The sequence below is a fragment of the Branchiostoma belcheri genome, unplaced genomic scaffold, assembly GCF_001625305.1.
Source record: "Branchiostoma belcheri isolate BF01 breed outbred unplaced genomic scaffold, Haploidv18h27 scaffold42, whole genome shotgun sequence".
Classification (NCBI taxonomy): Eukaryota; Metazoa; Chordata; class Leptocardii; order Amphioxiformes; family Branchiostomatidae; genus Branchiostoma; species Branchiostoma belcheri.
Genome location: NW_017804043.1, coordinates 1,380,275 through 1,405,668, shown reverse-complemented (window position 1 = coordinate 1,405,668; position 25,394 = coordinate 1,380,275). Strand labels below are relative to the sequence as shown.

Here is a 25,394-nt window from a genome sequence, read left to right as displayed (position 1 = left end):
TATTATTATTCCTCCCGTAGGCAGAAATCCTTAGCTTGGATACAAGAAAAATGACTCTGTCTGTATGTCTGACTAATAAGCGAGAGACTCCATACTGCAGAGGCTATGTGTCTCAGTCTTACGTCTGTGGATGTGACACTTGAGAATTCATTTCAAAAGGGTGCGTCAGCTGAACTTGTCCGTTGTGCAGAATACACGATGACAGAGCATTTTTCCTAAAGGTTGTGATGACGTGCAGGGCTTGAAATACTGGGTGCTTGTGCACCTTAGCGCACCCAAAATTGCAGCTGTGCACCCAAATTTTTCTACTAGGTATTTTTGTACATATCAACAGTTATAGTATGCAGGATATTGTTGGCATCTAAGTGTCAGAAAATAATAAAATCTTTGATGAAGTACTTGTTTAAGATTTTGAACTTAGCTCCCATTTCAGATTCAAGCTTAGAAGAGGAGCAGTAAGGTCTGTTATTAGTTTTTGTTTTATATGGTGCACCCAAGAAAATTTTTGTACACCTATTTTTTTTAGGTTGGGTGCACCAGTGCACCTATTCCCAAAAATGAATTTCGAGCCCTGGCATTTTTCCTAAAGGTTGTGATGACGTGTAACATCACCATCTCCTGGGGTTATCTTGGCAAGGAAGATGCTGAATACGGCTTGGTTGTGACATTTGAGTCATACCTGCAGAAAAGTTTGAAGTTCAATCCGCTTCCATGTCTATTATCTGTCATCATAAGGTTCTCTTTAATTGGCCATGAGACTGGTAGGATACAGCACGTCAGCAGAACGTACAGCACCTGCGCGAAACCCGTAGTGTATTATACATAGCACTTCGGTAGAACGTCTCATATAAGGTTGTATTCGCGCGTATAAGGTTAACATCTCGTCTGTAGTTTCCAAATGTTATGTTGGAAAAGATAATTTTTTTTTTAATATTCCTCTGCAACAGGCAAAATTTCAATGCAACGTTGACCAAAAATCCACCGAAAACCGTGAAAATGTAGGGTTCTGCGCAGGCGCAGTACGTTCTGCCGACGTGCTGTAGGATACAGTTATTGTAACTCTATAAATTTGTTAATTTTCCATCAATTGGTTGATTAGATTATGGTAGTTTCTAGTGTTTTTGTGCTTTTCAAAAAAATCTGTAAATGAACAAATTTTTCATACTTATTGGCCATGAGACTGGTAGGATGCAATTATTGTAATCTTTAAATTTGTGCATTTTCTATTGGTTGAAGATAATGTTAGTTTCTAGTGTTTTTTGTGCTTTTCAAAAAAATCTGTGAAGGAACAAATTTTTCATATTTATTGGCCATGAGACTGGTAGGATACTGTACAGTTATTGTAACTCTTTAAATTTGTGCATTTTCCATCAATTGGTTGATTAGATTATTTTACTTTCTAGTGTTTTTGTGCTTTTCAAAAAATCTGTAAATGAACAAATTTTTCATACTTATTGGCCATGAGACTGGTAGGATACAATTATTGTCATCTTTAGATTTGTGCATTCTCCATTGATTGAAGATAATGTTAGTTTCTTACGACTAGTGTTTTTGTGCTTTTCAAAAAAAATCTGTAAATGAACTAATTTTTCATAGTATTGATTTTAAATTGCATATTACTGTGACTGGGCTTGGCACAAACAATTGTCATACATAACACGTATCACAAATTTGTATAACATCCAGAGCAGTACAGCTCATTTGATGACATCATTTTGCTTCAATAATGCCTTACCTTTTTAGCATCCTAAAAACATGAAATGATAATTACACATTTGATTGATGACTTGTCATATTGATTATGGTACAAATCACAGAATTCCCAAGGCCTAGGATCGTTAAAGGCATCCAATGCAGTTTTTAGGGCTTTGAAACCCGATTTTTCAAAGTCAATATTCTATTCACTTAATATCTACATACTGAGTTGAAACCACACTATCCCAATGTATATTGACCCTCAGGAGCAAAAAATGCCTAAAATTCTGACAGAAAACGGTTACTGGAAGGACCCTTGGATGATTTTTAGGGTGTGCATCACCCATTCATGTAAAAAAAAAAGGACTCATCTTGGGGCTTGTTTGTGCAGTTTTAAATACCCAAAGTACCGGTAATTGAAATGACATTGTGCTAAATGAAGCAGTACATGTCAATATTATAAACTTAAGATTGCCTTAGTCAGAATATTTCCAGCTTCGCTGCTCTAAAATGGCATTGGATGCCTTTAAACTTACTGGAAAGCTTTCATACATACATTATGTTTAGCTCACTATTATTATATAACAATTTGCTGACAGTAATTTCTCTTCTAAAGAGCTTCTCTTCCTGGCGCTGAGAGATTTATGTACGCTGAAGTGTTTACCATTTAGCAACAAACATATTACTTAGGCTACACGCTACACCAATTTAATTTGTTGGTTCTCGGATTCGCCTCTTCATTTCTTCAAAAAAAAAATTTCTGGTTCTGAATCAACTCAAACCTGCTCCTATTGTGCCCCCATAAGTTGAGGAAAGTCCTTTTCTTCCTAGTTCTACAGTTTTTCCATATCTCAATGCAGTGGTTTGATTAAAAGTTCAAAGTTGTTTAAATATCAACCCAGCCTTTTGTGTTGACTTCATGGCTCCTATTGTAGCATTTTGTGCTATAATAGGATGCCTACATGTAGCCCTGTTGCTTCATATTTTTTTCAAAAAAAAATCTGAGAACCAACAATCAAATTTGTGTGGCCTAAGCACTTTCAAATGATTGTCTCCCTACTTGCTCCTCCCAGCACCCTACCATACTCTTGCACCTCTAATGAAACCATTCCCAGCATGTGGGGAGTTGAATTGCTTCCCATTGGAGCATTCCAAACCAACCCGTGTGTCATTTCTGTTTGCGTCGCACATTTTCATGCTGATTTCAAAGCTCCTTTGACGTCAGTGTTTCTAGCATGGAAATGTTGTATCGCGGGGGAAAGCCAAAATAACAGGCAAGGAAATGGGTCTGGGTCGTTCAAGGCATTTGAAGTTAGCTCGAGTCCCCGTCGTGCATAAATGGAACAGTCTGTCGGGTTTGCAATTCATGAGCTTTCTGAGCGTAGGAGTCTCCCCGAAACTCATGGCTGCATAACAGGTGCATGCAGCACTCAGTTCTATTATGACCATTCTCCTTCAAGTTGTTATATAATCTTTATTTTCGCTCACATAGATTTGTGCTCAACACACAAAAAGAAGTACTACATGTAAGTAGCAAGTGACTTTTATTTTCTTCCTGTAGAATCACTACTAACAGGAAAAGCATCGGAGGGTTGGAGGTTCTCTTGTTTTGCCGGTACCCGAGAGTGGCAGTGACGGGACGCAGTCATGGATTCGGAGGCGACTGAAATGGAGGAGAAGAAATACATCATAGAAAAGTCACAGGTAAGCTGGCATTTACTTACTTGATAAGGCCACACCAATTTAATTTGTTGGTTCATTGATTAGGCCACACCAATTTGATTTCAAATTAATGGTTCTCAGATTTTTTCAGAAAAGATATGAAGTGATAGGGAAAAAAAAAAAGTAGATAGATAGATGGAAACAGGTCTAGGCATCCTAGATTATAGACCCAAATGCTATGAAATGAGCCATGAAGTCAACACAAAAGGCTGAGTTAATGTTTTAACGAATTATGAGCTTTTAATCAAACCACTGCAGCAGCATTGATAGATGGAAAAACTGTAACAACTTGGAAGAAAAGATGCATGATACCACAGTACTGGACGTAGCTCAATTATCTTGCATGCTTTAAAACATACAGAGCAAAGTACCATGACACGAAATCGAATGCTCTTTGCTTTAACTGATAAGTCTCTTATCTAAATAAACCTGATATCTAAAGCCGAATCAGATCACACAAATTACCATCCAGTCAGAATCTATAAGCTCTAATTTGCCATCATTTGAATCAAGTGGTTTTATTGGGTGCACTTCAAAGATGGCTTTTTATGTTAGCCACGGCATATGATGATTTGTCCATCAGTCAATATAGTTCTAATGACAGCTTTGTGCTGTGGTGTGGGCCAGGCTAGGCTACTAAATTATGTATTTCGTTGGCCTTTAATGCGGTGGAAAATTCCACCAATTTGGGAACGGATTAGCCCTTTCTTGCACCATTTGAATGATAAATTTAATTACAGAACAATCAACTTTAAAGACTTGTGGTTTGGATGAAGTCAGCTGTACATGTGTAAAAAAATCGCTATGACCATCGTCATGATTTTCCCTAATTTTTGTATTCTAAGACTTGTAAATTAAAAAATTCCAGCATAAAATACAATTTTACAGCTCAATATGTCAATTGTTTTGATTTTAAATCCACTGTACATGGATATTCCCTGTATAGTATTTGCAAGAAAAGAGTCACTGAATTATGAATACAGTATTTCAGATTCAGTCCCGATATTACCGACTTATGTATATTTTATAAATTTTGCAAAGAGAAAATTCAACCCCTTAAGAGAATTCATGCCAGATAGAAATTGATAGTGGATAGTATGAGAAAGAATGATGATGCACTTAATAAGTCTATCAGATATGTTTAAATACATTTTGAAATTAGCTTCTTTTGCCTTAAGCTAAAGTCTTGCTGGGCTACGATACTTTTATGGATTCAGATGATATATTAGACAGGATTGTGAAACAGCTAACTTCAAGACATGACTAGTAGATTTGGTTTCACATGGGTCAAAAAATATTTTAATTTACAAAATGTAGATAATGCTGCTGACTAATTTGGCATTCTTCATAAATCTCCTTGATGACTCATATTTTACAATATATAGTATTTGGCTCACAGTTTACCTAAAATCAATACTTAGGACTGCATACTAAGTCATCAAAGCATTGAAGATTCAATTTTTGCTGTTAGTGTCATTGTAACTGAGCTCCATCAATATGGATTCATTTGGTCAATCAATAAATATCCCAAGCACTTTCTTTTACATAAAAAACCTGCTGCAAAGATAGCAAACTTTAAGAATGAACTTTTACTAAATTTGACATCAATGAAAACTGCCAGTCATGGCTGCTGATACATATGTTATCTTGTACTTATTTCATACCAAATTGAATATGAAGTCCCAAAGATACATGATTTGATTTGATTTGACTCTGTACCATTTTGTATTCTGATGTCTTTCTTTTGTTGGTGCCTTATATGGCCATTTGGGCTGAGTGGGGTATAGTCTCAAGACACAATGATATTTGATACTTTCATTCATTCATTCATTCATTTATTCATTTATTTATTTGTTGAGAGTTGTATTTATTCATTTATTCATTAATTAATTCATTCATTCATTCATTCAATTCATTCAGGGAGATTTTGAAATTTAAATTGGACGTGATTTTCTGAGCCTCCGAAGTGTGTATGACTTGTCCGAGTCACTAGAGTGCCAGCCAGACTATATCTCAAGCTGGTTTAACATTGTAACCTCACTAGAGCTTAGTGCTGCAGTAACACAAGGGCTTTACTGCAGCAGTAATGCCATACTCCTGTCCTCAGCCTCTGTAATTTGTGTAATACAAACTTTCTGCAATTCAGGGAGTTTTATCCCTGCTGCATGTAAGGTTTACTTTTGTGTGTGAGGAATAGATAATCTAAATTGGGCAGTCATCAGTGAGTTTCCAAAGAAGGTGATTTTCTGAGCCTCCGATGTGTGGATGTCTGAGCCTTAGTAGTGCTTTACTGCATCAGTAATGCCACACCCCTGCCCTTGCCTTCCCTGGCCTTCTTAACCCCTGACATGACCCACCCTGACACCCTCTAAGACCTGAGCCTGATTCATGTTGAAAGCATTGTCGTAAGGTTCCAGTGTTTTACAGGTCTGAGTGCAGGGTAAATTACAGACCGTACATCCCTGCCACTGCTGCTCCCTTTTATCCAAAAGTACAGTGTGTGGGCACCTTTAAAGCAATATTATGTACATTGTAAGATTTTTGAGCCAAAACTGTGTGGGTAGTGATCCAACTTATACAATTATACAGTTTAACAAACTTAAGTTAAACTTGCATGAGGACATTTCCAGTGTACAACATTTCATCACTCAGATGTCAGATCATGGAGCTAGAAAAGGTTGATCAGCTGGAAAAATTTATATCCTTTGCAACGAAGGGTCCACCAAAAAAAAGGTTAAGGGTCAGCAGTTTTTTCTAGGGTCGTTTGGGAAACGGGAAACACAACTTTTTTTCCTAGACCTAACAATATCTCAGTCTTGGTTTTGCCATCACATAATGTATAGAAACTGGATCAGGGCATGACATTATAGAGGATGATGACAAGTGCTAAGGATTGACATATGAAGACATGCTGGTAATGCCGTAGGAAAATTAATTTCAGTACAGAACAAGGTATTACTTTGAGGAAAGAAGATTTCCCTTGTGGTTAGATCAGAATGTACCCAGAAGTTCAAGGAAAATGTCAAGCAATAGGAGTCAGGGCAAACCATGATCTTAGTGATCATAGCAGAACCAGGTTCATATTTTAGCCAAAGTACATGTCCCACAAGTTGGGGGTTGTACATCAGATTCTGTATTCTTTTCCAATTAAGACATAGTCGTATCCATATAAAGCTCTCTGACTTAACACTGTCTCATAACCCCATTATGAGAAAACGAAATGTCAACAGCTTGGGGGTAAAATTCCAATTCCAGTTTCCCCACAGGCTATAGAAAATTGAGCTTGATCTATGGCATTGCTTCCAGACTGCGCTGTACTTCCAGGGAAATCATCAGAGTCTGGTTAGATCAGAGCCGATTGAATCAGGCCACAAATTCAAACATCAAACAAACACGCCTCCAAAAACCGTCTGGGGGGATCTGGCGCGCTCGATTGACAAATCCATATTCAGGAACTGCATTATTTGGGCTTAATCAGGTAAAGTAGTCTGAGTGATGGATAGCAGCAGTGCTAACAGTTCATTGGCCAGGCTGGATGGGTGCTCGGTTTATAGAACAGGAAATGAAAGAGACAATTTGTGGGCCTTTTGTGTGCAGATTGTTCAATACGAATTTCTGTGATTACAAAATTACTATCGATAAGTGCTTCACTAAATGTACAATTGTATTAACATTAATTTTATCATTCTATTGTCTGGTAAAGTCAACTTTTATACAAAATAATGTACATCAATACGGTGGATCACTTAAGAGATCACTGAAGTCTAAACAAGAGAAAAGAAAAAAAAAAAGATAACCCCTACCTACCAACACTATTTTTTTCAGGACTGAAACAGGAAACACAACATTTTTTTTCCTATGCCTTATGCATACAGCCTGTAGTTTACACTGTACTCACATTTTTTTCCTAGGTCCCAGATAGATGAACCATCTGGGTAGTGCTGCATACCGGTTCACTGGACTTGGATCCAGACTTGTAAGAATGTTTAGGTTCAAGTCCAAAAAACTTAAACCTAAAAGTCAAGAACCGAGTCCGGACTTATTACCATAAAAGACCATTTCACATACCCCTTTTCTTTTCGTTACAAGTCCGGAACTGAACCTAAACCTCTGGACTTGAATCCGGACCTGAACCTAAAATTGGGTTTAGGTACAGTTGTATGCATCACTACATCTGGGCTACCAAAAAGTTTGCAATGTAGTAACTGAAGGAAGAATCCTGCATCCACAGCCACAAGGAAATTACTCAGAGCATGATATAAAGTACAGGCAGATTTTATTGACAGACGACTCTGTAATTTTCGAGTAATTGCATCAGTTCAAGGATTCATTACAAACCTGATAAAAGACATTTCACAATCAATGCATGCAGCAATATCCAGAAGTTACTGCAGTCCTAGTTCCAGTGAATGAATCTTTATTGCATATTTCTGCCCAGATGGGCTAAATGTGTTAGCTGGTGTGTTACGCCGAAAGGCGGTTATACCGGCTATACAGATACAGAAGCTGGTGTGTTACGCCGAAAGGTGGTTATACCAGCTATACAGATACAGAAGCTGTTGTGTTACGCCGAAAGGCGGTTATACCGGCTATACAGATACAGAAGCTGGTGTGTTACGCCGAAGGGCTGTTATACCGGCTATACAGATACAGAAGCTGGCGTGTTACGCTGAAGGGCGGTTATACCGGCTATACAGATACAGAAGCTGGTGTGTTACGCCGAAAGGTGGTTATACCGGCTATACAGATACAGATACAGAAATGCATATCACCAAAAGTGGTCTAGAGGATATAAAACAAGGAGTATTGAATACTGAACCACTACATTCTAATGCTACAAGTCTAAAGTATATTACAACAATACAATATAATGATATGAATCTTTATTGCATGTTCTTGCCCAGATGGGCTAAATGCACAAGAGGATATGCAGTAGGCAAAACATGAGTATTTCATACTGTAACGCTATAAATGTAAAGTGCTAGGAATCTATACATTACAACCTTACAATACTATACACTTCTATTCCACTGAAACACAGGATTTCTGACAGAACCTTACAAAAGATCAGAATGTTTCCAAAATGAATTCCTATAAGATGCTGCTGTTGATTAAGTATGAATGAAGGCCAAGACATTATACACATAGAGGGCAGTTTTTTTAAAAGAAGTTCCAAACTTTCTACAGCACTCCATGTGGTGCAATTTAGTTACTGTTGAAGGGAATTAAACCTGACAGGACCCTGTTGGGATGAGCAAATTCCGAGTCAGATCAATATCGCACGGCTGAAGTGTGTGCTATGACTGTATTAACCTCGTCTGGGTTCCAGCTAAGCACCACACCAAACATTTTTACACCAGGTAATGCACACAGACAGACTGACACATAGATGGATCACTTGTACCGAGGCTTTCCAGGGTTTGACACCCGCAGGATTGGTAAAGAGAACTTGATCTAGCAACATACAGGTTTCAGCTGAAGGCTAGAAAATGCCAGCTGCTTTGGGTCTTTGCCGGTGCCAAATTATTTAAGGCATTTGGGCACTTAAGAGACCTTTTTTTTTCAATTAACCAGAGAAAAGCTGGTGCCAGGCTGTCAGATACTAGGGCCTGTCAGGACTTGACTGGACAATATGTGTGCCATGATAGTTTTAGCACACTTGCCTCTAGACATACTGCTCAAAAAGTTGAATTCGTGTCTAAATATTATGCAATAAGTTGCAGTAAACTTTTGCCGCACTTGCTAATCTAAAGAAAAAATCAAGAGAGTGTCTTCTGACTCTTGTTTCTGCTTTGAGGCAATTCTATGTGAATAAGATCATCAACAGTGGTGAAAAAAGAAAATCTCAGACCAAATATAAAATTAATACAGACATTTCTGTCCAAAAGAACCTTGTACATTACACTTGTGAAATGATCAAACTATAGAAAATTACATCAACTAGCAACAACACAGGTTTATTTCAGATGATGGTTGTTACATAAGGACAATCAATCCATATAAAAGTGCTGCATTGTCAGTTCTAACATGATGATCACAATTTACTACAGAAATGTCTCCTTCGGTTTCTGTACCAATTGCAGCACCATCCATGTAAATCTCTGACCAAATACATAAAGTTTCTGTCAAAAAATGTGTACATTATACTTGTGAAATCATCATACTATAGAAAATTGCATCAACTAGCAACAACACAGATTTATTTCAAATGATGGCTGTTTCGTAGGGACAATAAATACCAATAAAGTTCAATCTCTATTGTCATTTTTAACATCACAATTTACCACAGAAATGTCTCCTTCGGTTTCTGCACCCTGCAGTACATGTACCACCCATACAAGCACTAACCGCGACAAATGGACACAGGCAAGCCCCAGACAATTTCATTACCACCACATTTGAGTATCGCCTGCCTCTCTTCATCTCTTTACTTTGTTGGCTCCTGATGTGATTGTCTAAAGTGGGTGTCTTGTACATTTAGATGGTAACCATTACAATCCAACATGAAGTACCAATGCATTAGAGCAACCAGACATGCCCTACAAAATTACTGCAACTACTGAACTCATTCAGAGCTGGTTTAGAAATGGAATTGGAGAGCCAATTATACTTGTACATCGTGTGAGCTGCCCTAACCTGGGTGTTAAAGCGTTACTAGTACTGGCTATAGAAGAAAGGCAGGTCCGAATAATAAGATAAAAATAGCAGTGAGAGTGACGTCTCTGATGACTTTTGAACTGACCTTTCTTGAGACCTATTGACTGGCCATGCTGCCACATGATATATGCAGTGCAAACTTTCTGTTTTAATGCAAGACATTGTATATCATTGAGGTTGAATGGCATTAGCTAACATCATGCCCCAGCATGAGAGTGCAAGCACATCTAACCTCTCGATTACGGGGAACAACAGACATTAAACCGGAGAGAGGGGGGAGGGAGAGAGAGAGTGACAGACAGAGTGACAGAGAGAGAGAGAGAGAAATTTAAAAGAAGGTAACCCTCGGAAGACGGGGAACAACAGACGATAAACCGGACAGTGAGTGTGTGAGTGTGTAGTGTATGGTCAGACCCCAATATAGACATACATGTAGCAACTGTGAGATGATAGATCTCACTGTCACTGCCTTTCCTTACATTTGAAACAATTCTTTCTGCAAACTTTCTGCTTTTAGTACAAGTCTTTGAAATAGATTGTATATTATTGACAGAGGTTAGAATAGAAAAAGGTGGTGTATGGACAGTTCCCAGTAGACATACATGACATTGTACGTCTAGCAACTGTGAGACACTGCCTTTCCTTACATTTCAAACACTCAAGACAATTCTTCCTGCAGCTCCTATAGGACTGTGGACTGTGCACCAAGGTCATACCCTCTGTGAGGTTAATGCAGTGTTGTCTATATGTGAGTTGACCTTAGGTTAGCCTAAGAGGAAGAGGGGACATTCTGTGACCTTGTCTGTGACTAGAATGAATGTAACGTTATGCTAGATACAAGACAAAGTAGTGAATGTTTTTCAGAGAAATTGTGTTTTTGACTGGTCTTAAATAACATTCCAAAAAGATTTGAATTATAACATCCCAAATATTCATGAGTCTTACATAACATTTCAAAAATGCCAATTATCATTAAAATAATTATTATACAGTAACTGTCAATTATTATCTAAAAGTATGTCTTTATCAGTTAAGGTTGCAGCAAAAAAGCTTTTGAGACAGACTTAGCTAAATTTATTACACCTGTTATTCCATTAATTTTGAATTGAAGGTACATGTCAGTTCGATTCTAACCAATTCCATCTGAAGTCTAAAAGTTTAATCCGATTTCAATTCATTTTGTAATTTCTCTAACTTCTAAGATGTGCTCAGAACATTTTTCTGTAACTTTATCAGATTCTGTATATGATGAGCATATCTTCAACAAATTTTCCAATAGAAGAGTTCTACACAAACACATTCAAGTGGTTCATATGAAAAGCAGAAGACCATTAATTTTACTCGAGTACATCACTTGTCTGGAAAACCAGACATGACGTCTGCTGTGACGTAGAAACCTTGACCCATTGAATTGTGAAGTCACTGATAAAATCATACAACGTATAACCAAATAGGCATTGAATGTATAGTAGACAAATTTTTACATGTATCTCTACTAGTAGATGTTTCAGAAAGGGAGAAGAAAGAAAGGGCAACTAACAGTAGATGATAGGTAGTATAAAATGAGGATTTAAGATCTGTATCTGTATAGCTGGTATAACCTCCCTTCAGCATAACACACCAGCTTAAGATGCTCTAAGATCATTTTTATTTGGACTGAAAGGTTCAGCACATTCGAATGCCCACAATTAAGAAAAGATTTAGTCTTTCTTTTGGACAACCAGAAAAAATTTGCCTTCTGAGTCAATAGAATAAATGTACAAAATACCAGGCAGTAAAATTTATTGTTTTTCCAATTGCTTGTTTAGCAGTAAAATTTGTTTATTGAATTGCTTGTTTCCTCCTATTTTTTTCATTGAGCAATGTCCGCTGACACAACAATGCATCTTAAAGTGCCTGTGTGATAAAGAAAAGACATTGTCTGTAGTTAAGATAAGAAAATAAGTCTCCTGGGTAATTTGCTGATGTCAACAGGATAACATTCTGTCGAGAATTGGCCATACACGGCCTGAAGCATCCATTGACCTAAATCTCTCTTATCTTGCTTATGGCAAAAATGTACCAGTCGCCTCTCACAATGAGCTGCAGTTAGATAGGAAAATGATCTGAGAGGGTACCTCTACACATCATAATCAGCCAAGCAGTTTTCTTATGCCATAAGTTATACAGGGCCGAAAATACTGGGTGCATGTACACCTTAGTGCACCCAAATTTGGAGCTTTGCCCCCAGATTTTTTCTGTGGGTGCACCAGTACACCCAAATATTTTCGTACGTTTAGGTATGTAAAGATGTTAAATGTATAGTAGTATACAGCATATTCTGAACATCTAAGTGTAGGAAAAATAATAAAATCATTGCTGTAGTGCTTTTCTTTAGAAATAAAACATGATTAGTTTTTGCTGATATTCTGTATATTCTAATAATCTTATATGGTGCACGCCCAAAAAATTTGTGCACTTAATTTTGTAGGTTGGGTGAACCAGTACACCTACAAATGTATTCCTAAAAATGAATTTCGAGCCCTGGAAAATTATATGACAGGCTACCTGCATACATCATAATCAGCCGAGCAGTGTGTTTTCTTATGTCATAAGTTGTAGGTCGTATAGATGACATATATGGTGTCATACATCTAGGAATTACGTTGTGCTAGTTAATGCGTTTATGACTCTTCATTTATGAGGATGTCAATTTCTGACATGATGAATGTACAATTATAGCCCATGGCAAATATGCTTATAGTGTAAAACATTTTACAGTCACTGTGATGCTGGTATTTTTATCATTTTGATCTTCACTTTTTATCCTGCTAGTAAAAGTAGTACACATGTATGAAATTTTTCATGGCAATTTTGAAATGATGGTGTTGGGAATGGAGTATTTCCTAGTAAAATTCATTGTTTCCAAAAATTTTGTATGGGAACAGGCAGCTTTCATTTTTGCTCACCTATGGTGTGTTCTTATTGGCCAACTCAAAGATAGTAACGTTACTTGTGTCAGATAAAAGTTTTATCATAGTAATATATAATATGAAAAATGGAATTTGATAGTTGTGATTTAAGATTATTCTTCAAACAATATTATCTTTTATTATAGAAAACAGTAGGGATCTGCTCTGAAACAGTCACAGTGTACTCTTAGTTTTACATTTTGTTCTTCTGTAACACAAGGTGCCTTTGGGCTTAACTCCTCCAATTTTGAGTGATTTAAGATTATTCTTTAAAAAATATTATCTTTTATAATGATAGAAAACAGTGGGGATCTGTCCTAAAACAGTCACTGTGCCCTCTTAGTTTTACATTTTGTTCTTCCGTAATACAGGTAGTGCCTTTGGGCTTAGCTCCAGAGTCCTATATCAAAGCATGTCATAAAGTATGCACCATCTGGTAGTATTAATGCAGGCCTTCCTTTTATTACTTCTCAGAGACCCTGAGCACATTTAATGAGCACAAGGGGGTGTCAATATCTCCCATGGCTTCATCTCAGCACACATCTACATGCGCCTGAGATGTTCAGTAAGACTTAGGTATATCCATGGTGCTGAAAATGTGGCTGTTATTAAAATGAAGATTTAAAGCCATCTGGCAAAACAAGAAATATTCTGGATGAGAAAATGCGTCTGATATTGACATTCACTATCTTTTCTTCCATCATTTCATATTTGAAGCATACCTGAGTCCCTTTAGTGTTTGGTAACACCAATAAATAGCTAGAACCAGCTTACAAAACGAAACAAGCAACCTTCTGCATTTTCTGTCAGCATTTTTGCTTCATAGATATCAGATAATGACAAGAAGATTGACTTTGAAGATACAGTTTTAATTCCCTGGAATTGGGTACATTAACATGTGCCTGAGATGTTCAGCAAGTCTTAGTTATATCCATGGTGCTGAAAGTTTGGTTGTTATGAAAATTTTAAGCCATCCAGCTAAAGAAGAAATATTCTGGATGAGAAAATGCGTCTGATATTGACATTCACTACCTTTTCTTCCATCATTTCAAATTTGAAGCATACCTGTGTCCCTTTATTCTTTGGTAACATCAATAAATAGCTAGAACCAACCTACAAAACGAAACAAGCAACCTTCTGCATTTTTTGTCAGCATCTTTGCCGTACAGATATAAGGTAATGACAAAAAAATGGACTATAAACATACATGTACATGCGCCTAAGACATGTTCATATCCGTGGTACTGAAAATGTGGCTGTTATGAAAATGAAGATTCAAAGGCATCCAATGCAATTTCGGGGCAGCAAAACATGAAATATTGTGGATGAGGAAGTTTGTCCAACAGTAAAATTTACTACAATTTCTTAGCACATTTTTGTCATCATTTCATACTTGAAGCATTTGAAATACCCCCAAACAACCTACATGAGGAGTTCATTTTATTTTTTGGTACCACCAATGAACAGCTAGAACCAGCCTATAAAACAAAACAAGCAACCATCTGCAATTTTACCGCTGAGATATCAGATATAAAAAAATGTCCACAAAATTTAAATTGAAAATTGAAACAGGGCCTTTGAAGTTTGCCATAATACAGTTAAATTTTCTGCATTTTTTGTCATGGCAAGATCATTAACCTTTTATGTTTAAGAAATGATGTATATGGTTGATTCTATTTCTATCCTGCTTGATCTGAATACAAGATGGATATTTGATGACAGGATAGTGATTTGTGTCCGACCATAAATAAGTTATTGGCTACAAGAAAGATCTTATGACGTGATGAAAGATTTTGTGAGAGTTGCATGCTTTTGTAACACCTTAATGGGTCCAAAATCAATTTTTTGGCAAATAGCATAAGCTAAATAAGCTTTTTTTCCCTCCTCCTGCACCTGTTTTATTCATTATTAATTTATTATGTATAATGTTTTATTGCTGCTGTGCAAATAATAAACAAACAAACAGTTTTAAAATCAAATATGCGTGATGTCATATCACACTTTCCTTGCCTTTTTAGCTAAAATGTCAGAATAATTTTGCTCATTTTGTTGCTAGGTTCCTACAGGAAGGAAGACAGATATCTTGAGAATGTATACAGATTATTGCAGCACCTCTACCTTCAGTGACCTTTTCTAAATCAATATTAGGCCACACCAATTTAATTTGTTGGTTCTCGGATTCGCCTCTTCATTTTTTTCTGATTTGCAAAAAAAAAAAAAAGGTTCTGGCTCTGAATCACCTCAAAAATGCTCATATTTTGCCCCCAACACTGTTGAGGAAAGTCCTTTTCTTCCTAGTTGTTACAGGTTTTCCATCAATCAATGCAGTGGTTTGATTAAACGTTCAAAATTCATCGTTTAAATTTTAACCTGGCCTTTTGTGCTGACTTCATGGCTCCTATCGAAGCATTTGGGGCTATAAGAAGATGCCTAGAGCTGTTTTTATTTTTATTTTTTTTCGCCCTGTCGCTTCATATTTCTTCTGAAAAAATCCGAGAACCAACAAATTAAATTGGTGTGGCCTTAACCCAAAATTGTTCTTTACACAATTTGTTAGGGACCATATGAAGACACGTTAGAAAGGTTACACAAATGTGCAGGGTGAGAGGGTTCAAGCTGGTGATATTTGCTCAGGAAATGAGGGGTGGCAACAGCACAGATGTTTTCACAACAAAGTGGGTGGGGGTTATCCTGCGAGAGTACAACAGACCAGATGTGATTTTTATTGTGTGCACAAGAGAGAAGAACAAACAGTGTTGCTTGGACCAGGGAGGATTTTGAATGTAAAATTCAATAATCATGGGAAATTACTTTTTGCAATCTCTTTTTGTTGCCAGTTTGTAGTTTAACAGGGACTTGAACCATGGACTTCAGGTTACAGCCTTAAAAGCTAACTAAAGGTGTCTACAGAAGATGTCATCCATAAAATTAAGTCATTGTGGCCTTATGTATGTACAGCTCATGCTGTCAGGGGATTGTATTGTTTATATCTCTCTGGGCTAATCAAACTGTAAAGCAGGCTGATAGGATTTAATGAATGATGAATCAGCTTATTTTATTTATTTATTTATTAAGTTATACCACGTACAATATGCACTGTGGATTGCATGGCAAAACAGGTGTTTCTGACATGAAACACCTTTTCAAAGCCGCCATACCAATAAAATGACAAGACAATACAAAAAGTAATCAAATCACATAATACAATTTGAGAAACAAATGAATAAACTTAGAACTACAAGGCAAGTCAACTTATTAACATTGTGAGAGTTATTGATTCGAGACAACAAATAACGACAGTTATATAGCCAGCAGTGATATCACAGTTAGCGCGGTCTTGTGGCCAGACAAGTAGCGCAACCACAAGATAACTGCCACGCACAGGGTTGCTCTAAACTGTAGGTTTGGCAAAATCTGTTGTATATAAGAGTTTAGTTTGAGGTAGTTTGTTTGTTGGCTGACTTTTGAGCTTTACCTTTCTCGGATGTACCACACGGTTTTCAGTTGATTTTGGATCAGAATTGTGCCTGTTGCAGAAAATATTTTTTCGAACATTACATTTAGAAATTTCGGATTGAGTGTTAACCTTATATGTGCAAATACAGCCTTATATGAGACGTTCTTCCAAAGTGCTATGCACAATACATTACGGGTTTTGCAGTACATTCTACATGTGCTACATATATGTGGGTCAATGTATTTGACTGGCTGTATTATATTAGGACAGCATTGTAACACAAGAACCTTCATCCAATCTACTGATTACTCCACTACATTAGCAGGATGGCTTGCAAGCATAATAAAGGGCATGAGAGGTACTCAGCTTAGATTAAACGTCTTGTCCTAACTCAGTCCACCATATTTAGTAGCAGGGCTCTAGCCAGCGCCTGTATTTTTGTCAATTGCAGGAATTTTGTGGCATGTGATGGAAAAATTTTTAAGCCGATCTGGCAACCTTGACAGACAAAATTGACAGAAATCTTGGGTGAAAATATAAAAACATCTAAAGGACTACCAATAACCACTTTCAACCCCATGATTTGCCTCTCAAAATGTAGGAAATTGGGTTTTTAAAGGCATCCAGTTCAATTTCAGGGCAGCAAAACCGGGAATATTCTGAATAAGGCAGTCTTTGTGATATCAGATGCATTCTGCTTCACATTGGCACATTTCGGTCTGTCTTTCATACTTTGGGTATTTAAAACTGCAGAAACAAGCCCCAAGATGAGTCTGTTCTTTTTCTGGGTGGTACCCTAAAAATCAGCCAAGGGCCCTTCCAGTAACCATTAACCCTCAGAATTTGGGTATTTTTGCTCCATGAGGGTCAATATACATTGGGATAGTGTGGTTAAATCAGTATGTAGATAAGTGACGAGAATATTGACTTTGAAAAATCGGGTTTCGAAGCCCTAAAAACTGCATTGGATGTCTTCAATACCCAAAATTTGTCCCCAGATCCCCCTTCACATCCAATTATGAACCTGGGCTGACGGAAAAAATATTTGAGCTGGCTAGACCCCTGCTCAGTAGTATGATGTTATATATAGAAGATGCACTTCTGCATGCAATAAATGGTTGCTACACAAACCTAATAAATTACTTCTCGTATGACGGATCGTTTCTCATATCTATCGAGTCGGAAAAGCAATAAGAAGGAGGAGGAGGTTTGTATATCATTTTCAGAATATCTTAAGTTCCAGTAAGGCCACAACGACTTAATTTTATTGATGACATCCTCTGAAGACCCCCAAACTAATAAATTCTGGCCAAAAAAAAAATGCTACTTAAAACCACAGGAATACAAAGCTGATATTGTGAATTTGCGGCAGTAGGTAGCAACGTATAGGACAAGCCGGCACATGCTGGCTTTTTGCGGAATGCATGGCACTGCATGTATGTATTAATATCTTGAGCCATGGAGCTTAGGGAGCCTGGGTGCCATCCTCCAGAGTTACCACCGGCTCTATATCGCTAACTGTCATGGCCTAGAGCCTTGGAGGACGTGATCTTTTTTTATTTTTTTGAGAACAGGCGAAAATCAATGCGCGCGGACGTCATCCATAAAATTAAGTTGGTGTGGCCTAATAGTACAGTCATGTACATTGGATTTGCGTAATCCCTTGAAACTTAGAGCTCCTCATTCCCACTTTTATAACACATTTATTTCAACTTGTGTGCCAACATTTATAACAAGAAAAATCACGTAGCCAGTAGAACTAACAACAGAATCTGTATTCATGAGTGATTTTACCGTCAGTGTTTTATGATCGTGATATGGTTATTAGAAAACAGGAGCAGCCTTGTCATAGTAACATGGTGCATCATTTGACAGCTTAATGTGTAAGGGATTGATAAAACATAATGATTTAAGTTAACACATTAATACATCTGTACATACTATCACTAGTACCAGGATCAAGCATTCTGGTGTAGACCTGAATATATTATTGTGTCAGAAGGTTGTGATATCTTTCTTTGCATGTATCCAAGAACGTAAGACTATCACAACTATATAAACCTGCTTTTCTGACAACTCTCCGGTGTCACTAAAGAAAGGTAGTGGATACTAGCTGAAACGTCTGACCGTTTTCCGAAATCATATCCAGTTGCTTTGGCATATGTCCTGGATGTCTAGCCTTCACCGACGTAAGACTATCACAATTTATCTATAGAAATGAAATAAAAATTGCTCCAGGAAAATTCTGATATATACCCTGATGAGGTGGAGGGTCAGTGGATCGGAACTGTCATTGTTGTGGATTTAATGATCTGAAACGGCACAGTACATAGCAGGCCATCCAATTTACAGTCTGGATTGGGATGTGGGTAGTTATTGTTTATGGTCTACTGGAAACTAACGGCTCAATTTTGGAAGATAAAATTATTGTGGGTTGTTCCATTTTGGGAGTGAGTAGGGTTCAGTAGTTTTCTGAAGAATATATACATTTGTATGGATGTAATAATGCACATTTATAAGATTCCAACAATCATTGTCATAAAATGAAAGGAAATGATAATAATCTTCTGTAAACTCAATGCAAAACTGATGCAATTGTGTGAATAAAAAAATGACAGTGCTGATGGCAATAACACAAGAGTAACCATGATTTCAGCACCAAGGACAAAACTTATTCTTCTTCCATCATGCATCACCAGAATGTTACACTGCTGCATGCAAGAGATTTTGAATTACTGTGATATCATAAGATATCATAATAGATAAGCATATCAACAAAAGCATCATATGACTGCACTGGATTTTTTAAACTGGAAAACAAGTAAAACGTTACCGGTAATTCATGTTTTTTTCACTTGACAAAATACGCCTTGAACTCTTGAGTGGTAATGTCCAATTGTCTGGCACAGAAAAGATTGAGTTGGGGGAAAACTTGGCAAAGTTAGCATAGGTTTGATGCAGTACAAAACTTGGCACATGAGAGTTAATACAAGGCGTAGGTTTGATGCAATACAACTTGGTTGGTGCTGTTTAATTGACAGGACGACCTTTTCCAAAAAGTAGATCAATAAAGGGGGATCAATGTCCGACTATTTATAGCCAACTTGATTGCATGTGTCTTATTGTCATGGTATTACTTGCAAGTGTTTGGCAATGTATCAAATAATGTACAATTATATATACTCCCTGGCACTTTTGATCAATTGCTTACGTCACGTATCAGTAAAGTCTCGTGTGAATAAGGTCACGTGTTTGTAAACCGTAACTCTCGCGAGATCACGTTGTGAAGTGATTGGTCATTAATTATCCTGATGAAGGCGACAGTGGTCGCTGAAAATTTGATCCCTGTAAATAGTGTGTTGGAATAAAGTTTAACGTTTTACTATATATACTTGCTGACCTAGAATTGCTGACTCTAACCTTAATAGAACATTGGCGGAAAAGAGAATAACTTTACTATTATGATAGGAACATGGTTCTCTTCTGAAAAACTTCAGTTGCTACGTCGTGGTATAATAAAGCAAACTTTTGGCCAAAAGATGTCAAAATACAGGCTGTAAAAGCAAAGAAGAAAATCAGGTTCAAGATTTTAGGTTCACCTTCTAAGATACTATCTCCAAGAATGTGTCTTAATGGTGAATGTTGAAGTACACTTTTAAAAGGGTGCAATGAAATACTGATGATGTGAAAAACAATTTTTCAGTTGCCCTTCGTGATATTTGCCTTACGTCTGTAATCCTGAACAAAAAGTCTTCATCAGTAAGTGATGCATATCAGTTGTGTAACCTTTGCTCCGTGTGTGGGAGTTTGACGTAAATCATCGGACGGTTTGGCTGAGTTTGTGTCTGCTTGCTTCACTAGCTGCAGTTGAGGGTGTGGATGTGCATCTTAATGTTTGCCCATGATAGATGCTAGGCTTGCATTTTTCCTACAGGTCTAATCTCCAAGCAGATCCTAGGGTGGCAAAGGACAGTATCAAATTGGCCAGGCAGTATCCATTGGCCAGAGAGGGTCTAATACACCACCCTTGGGTACTGTCTTTGATACTGTCTTTTGCTACCCTAGGATCTGCTTGGAGATTACTACAGTATTTGATGGATTCCAGGCAAATTTGAAGAGAATAGAATAAAAAAACTTCATTTTACTACATCATCAGGTTTGCTTGCATATTTTGGAGATATGGGGACATAAACATTACCCTTTGATCATGGTACCAAACCAATCTTGAAAGTTTTTTTAATCTCTTTAATCTTCTGTTATCATTAAGTTGTTCAAGGGCTAGGTGTAACAAGTCGTTCGGTGTATATATAGCCAGCTACCGCCGCGCCAGGTGCCTGCAAAGCTGGTGTGTTACGCCAAAGGGCGGTTATACCGGCTATACAGATACAGAAGCTGGTCTGTTACGCCGAAGGGTGGTTATACCGGCTATACAGATACAGAAGCTGGTGTGTTACGCCGAAGGGCGCTTATACTGGCTATACAGATACAGATACAGATTTATAACTGTTACAATGGTGCACTGATCTTGTATATGTACAATGGAATCTCGACTTTGGAGACTATATTGTTGCCCACTATTGTTGCTGTGCAGTCCATTGATATATGATTTGTAAGTCTTGTCACTGGTGTAGAGGGTACTTCGTGATAGTATTTCCACAGCAGGCCATGATGTCGTCAATCTTGCTGCATCTCTTTTCCATTTGATAGCTCCATGAAAAAAAGCTTCAAAAGGAATAGATCAATACGTACACGTATTAATGCATCGCATCCCTCAAAGTGCAAAGTTGAAGGTGAAATCAGCAAACTTGGAGAGGCAAAAACCCTTGAAAATTGCATGAAGTGTAGATTGTAGCTGTTCACTGGACAATGACGGATGTTGCTGATTGAATCAAGTATGACCCAAAGGTTGCGGGGAGCAGAAATATATTGGGAAGTGCTATCGCTGGAAGATTTCCAAACCCGGTCAACCGTCATCAACGTAGCCATCCCTCTTATTCTGGAGATTAAAAGCTGAAGGCGTCATGGTCTAGAGCCATTGCAAAGTGTGTCACAAGACTCAGAACAGTCGTTACTTGTAGACGGCATCACGATTCACCAAGTTTAGTGGACATCAAGGAAATCAGAATAACGCTCCCTCAACAGTTTTGCCTGGAAGAGCGCCGGCTCTTAAGCTGCACTTACATCCATCCACAGGTGAAAGGGTCATTACTTAGGAACTTAGCGCAAAACAAACTTCCTAGACTTCCATTAAAGCTCGTACTCTGGGGAAAAAGGGAGATTTGAGGTCATGTCTGAGTCAGTTTGTCTTCCTATAGTATTGGTAAATCACTTACTGTGTAGGCCTGTAGGGTTACCACCTCTTTTACTATCTACCTTTGGGTGAAAAAGAAACTGCATTATTGTACATCACAATGTGCTTGTCCTTAATTCACCTTAAAAGTTTATTAATATACAGTGTATATTGTAAATGTTTTTATTGGTTAGAGGTTTGTGTTTTCATGATAACCATCATGATAAGCTCATTATGCAGTAGCATGCACAGAAATGTTCATCAGACTGAGTGTTTCTGTGGAAACTTTTTTTACAAGCACGTTGGCAGAACGTACTGCACCTGCGCGAAACCCGTAATGCATTGTGCATAGCACTTTGGCAGAACGTCTCATATCAGGTCGTATTTGGATAAATAAGGTTAACATCTTGTCTGTAGTTTCCAGAGGTTATGTCAGGAAAGATATCGTCTGCAACAGGCAAAATTCTGGTGCAACATTGACCAAACAGCCTACAAAAAATGTGAAAAAAATCAGAATTTTGCTCAGGCGCAGTACGTTCTGCCTACATTCTGATATAACACAGTTGAGCATTGCTGGTCTCCATTTTCCCACCTTCCCCCCAGGCCAACAATTGTGTGGCATTGATGTATGCTGAGGGGAAATTTGTAATCAGCTTTTGGCTCGAGGAAAACTCTGATGGTAGTTCATAAAAATGACAAATTGGAAACGGATAAACGCCCGGAGTTATCCATATGGGAGTGGAACATAATATTCATATCAAAGTGCTGACTGTTCAGAACGTGCTGCTTTTCCACAGCATTTTTCTGATTGAAGAAAAAACTTTTCAAACTATTTTTACCTCCATGAAATGTGTCATGGAGGTTATATTTTCAGTTGCGTTTATCTGTCCGTCCGTCCGTCCGTCCGTCCTTCCGTCTGTCTGTTGGTCAACAAGATAACTCAAGAACGCCTGGATGGATTGGTTTCATACTTGGTGTGTTGGTAGGGTGTGACAAAAACTGGAAATGATGAGATTTTGGTCCCCCTAGTGGCTTCCCTTGGTACTGCAGCGCAACTTCCGGTTTTGATATCTCGCGATCTGGACATGCTAGGGTCATGAAATTTTGATGGAAGGTAGCTCTCGTGCTTGGGAAGAAGTCATATGAGTTTGGGCCCCCTAGCGGCTTGTTCTGGAACTGCAGGGCACTTTCTGGCGAAATGTTTAAAAGCCAATAAGTCCAGACAGGAACAACATATTTTCATTATTTTTGGTGTGTAGGTAGCTGAGAGAGAGATGTACATAATTAAATGTAAATTATGCAAATGAGGACTTTATTTGCATAATTAATGAGGAAATTCTACAATTACAGTGTTTTACATTATACTATGTAGGCCTATGGCAGGCGGAACTTCAACAGATACTAATTATGCAAATGATGACCTAATTTGCATAATTAATGTGAAAATTCTATGATTTCGTAATGGTGAATGATGAGAATGCCATACTTGGGACATCTGTAAGTTAATCAAAAGTTAACATACATCACGATGCATATATCATGTTAATGCAGAGGTCATTTGAACAATTAAAGAAGAAATTTACATTTACATATCAAGATCATATTTCATGGAGGTATGAGATCTCGGAATTCTAGTTTTTTCTCATTCTGTTTTTTAAGAAACGACAATTCTAAATCCCTTCAATGTTATGGGGTTGGCTTATGAACAAAGCAATATTGTGTAATACTGATTGGTGGCATTTATGTGGCATAGTGGTAGAGCATTCAACATTGGTAGAGCTTGGGGACCCTGGTTCAATCCCCAGGGTTGGACCCAGACATGCACCCAGACGTTGTGCCCTTGGGAAATGAAAGGCACATAAAACATATTTCCCCCTCAGTTAGAGGGATCCTGAGCCATACTAGGGTTTGGGTTGGCATTAGGAAGGGCATCCAACCATTAAAAAAAACCTCGCTTCAAAAAAAGACTTGCACTTGATGCAAGTCCTCCTAATGCCCAGTTTCAGAGGAAAAAAAGACATTAAACTGGATAGAGAGAGATAGTGATTGAGTTGTTAGTAGTAGAAGTCTATATATTGCTTTGAAAGTTCAGTCAGTATCAATATGCCAGACAACCTGCATACATCAGACTTCAGGGAAAACACTCAGGCTTTCTAATTTGGCCCACTGATATTGATTTTGGGTCCTACGTAAACATTTTGCAGACAGAGCGTCCTCCATTATTGATGAACCAAACTCAACGGAGCTGAGAGATGGTGTAGAATTTTATCAGCGGATAATGTGTAGCATGCCTTAAGATGAGATTAGTTGTCTCCTTAGTCTGTGTCTAGTTGTGGTTGTTTCAGTCTGACCTACAGGTCAATTTTTATGGACTTCACTTTGTGGTTGTAGGGTTACAAAATAGTTTTTGGAAGAAGTCTATTTTTATTAAATACCGTAAAAACTTTGCACTACAATTAAACAAAACAAGTGAGAAGGAAAATGTTAAATGTACTATAAGCAGCTAGATTTAGAACACATATATTGTAGCCCTGGGCTCAAACTATCACCTGCGCAATATTGCAGGTAAAATTGGAGTTGTTGTCCACCAGGTATTCCTGACACTATCCTGCACCTAACCTACACTAGTTCATGAATCAGGTATTACTTTGTTCCAAAGCAGACTGTGCACAGTTTCAATTATACTGTCCTAGAGACTCTAGAATACAGGAGTTTTCTTTTACACAACCAAGATTGTTTACCTTCCTGATGTTTTGGTGTCTATCAGACACCTTCCTCAGAGCTTCTGACTGGAGTTGTGCTTCTAGCCGCTATCTGTAGCCGTATTAGGTGGCACTTTTGTGGCGAGAACACAATCCCAAATGTGGCTGAGTTTGTACCCCCCAAGTCCCGGTTATCACTGGGGTCTGATAGACACTGAAACATCATGCAGCAAAGTAAACTATCTTGGTTTTGTAAAAAAAAAAACTCCTGTATCCTATACGTTACCAACATGATGAAACTATTTTTGGAAAAATTTTCCTGGACTCTGTATTGTGGGTTAACCACCTGTTGTTGGCGTAAGAAAGTTTGATGACCCACATCACACACCTCCAGTGGATGACTTTATGTCTACAAACTAATTGAGAAGAGACCAAACTGTCGAGGGAAATCAGAAGAACAGACAACAAGAGGCAGATGAGATGCTGTGTCTAGAGGACAGGTAATCAGACAGTAAATCTTCAAACATTTAAGTATCGATTGGGGAAAGACTCAGTCACCTTTCATAAACTTTGCAATAAATGAGGTTGGGGGATTATCTTTGTGGTTTTGGTGCAACCATGTTTAGTGATTTTCTTCATAAGTTTTGATTCGGTTTTCTTTTTAATGCCCACGATCATGATAATGATCATTCTGGCATACTCATTAACACCTGAGTGAAGTGAGGAAAGTCATCTAAAGTGCATTTCCCTGAAGGGCACAAGATCGTTACAAGGTAGGATTCGAACCTGGGACCTCATAGTTCCAAGCTGAAGATGCTACTGCTACGCCACACAACCCCACAAGTTGTGGGTGTAAGTGACTTTGAGGTTAACAAAATAAAGTCAATAAATCAAACAGAAACTGTGTCAAGATCAGAGAG

At 37.8% G+C, this 25,394-nt stretch overlaps 1 protein-coding gene across 4 annotated transcripts in view; it reads left to right on the top strand.

The window, feature by feature from the left end:
* The first annotated feature begins 3,054 nt into the window (after positions 1–3,054).
* Positions 3,055–25,394, top strand: part of LOC109478033 (putative sodium-coupled neutral amino acid transporter 11) — a 35,153-nt gene continuing 12,813 nt past the window's right edge. For all 4 annotated transcript variants that reach the window (XM_019779488.1, XM_019779486.1, XM_019779489.1 and 1 more), the window contains exons 1-2: positions 3,055–3,112; positions 3,257–3,399. In XM_019779488.1, the coding sequence (XP_019635047.1) occupies positions 3,343–3,399 (57 nt within the window). In that variant the 5' untranslated portion in view covers positions 3,055–3,112; positions 3,257–3,342. The remainder of the gene's footprint in view (positions 3,113–3,256; positions 3,400–25,394) is intronic.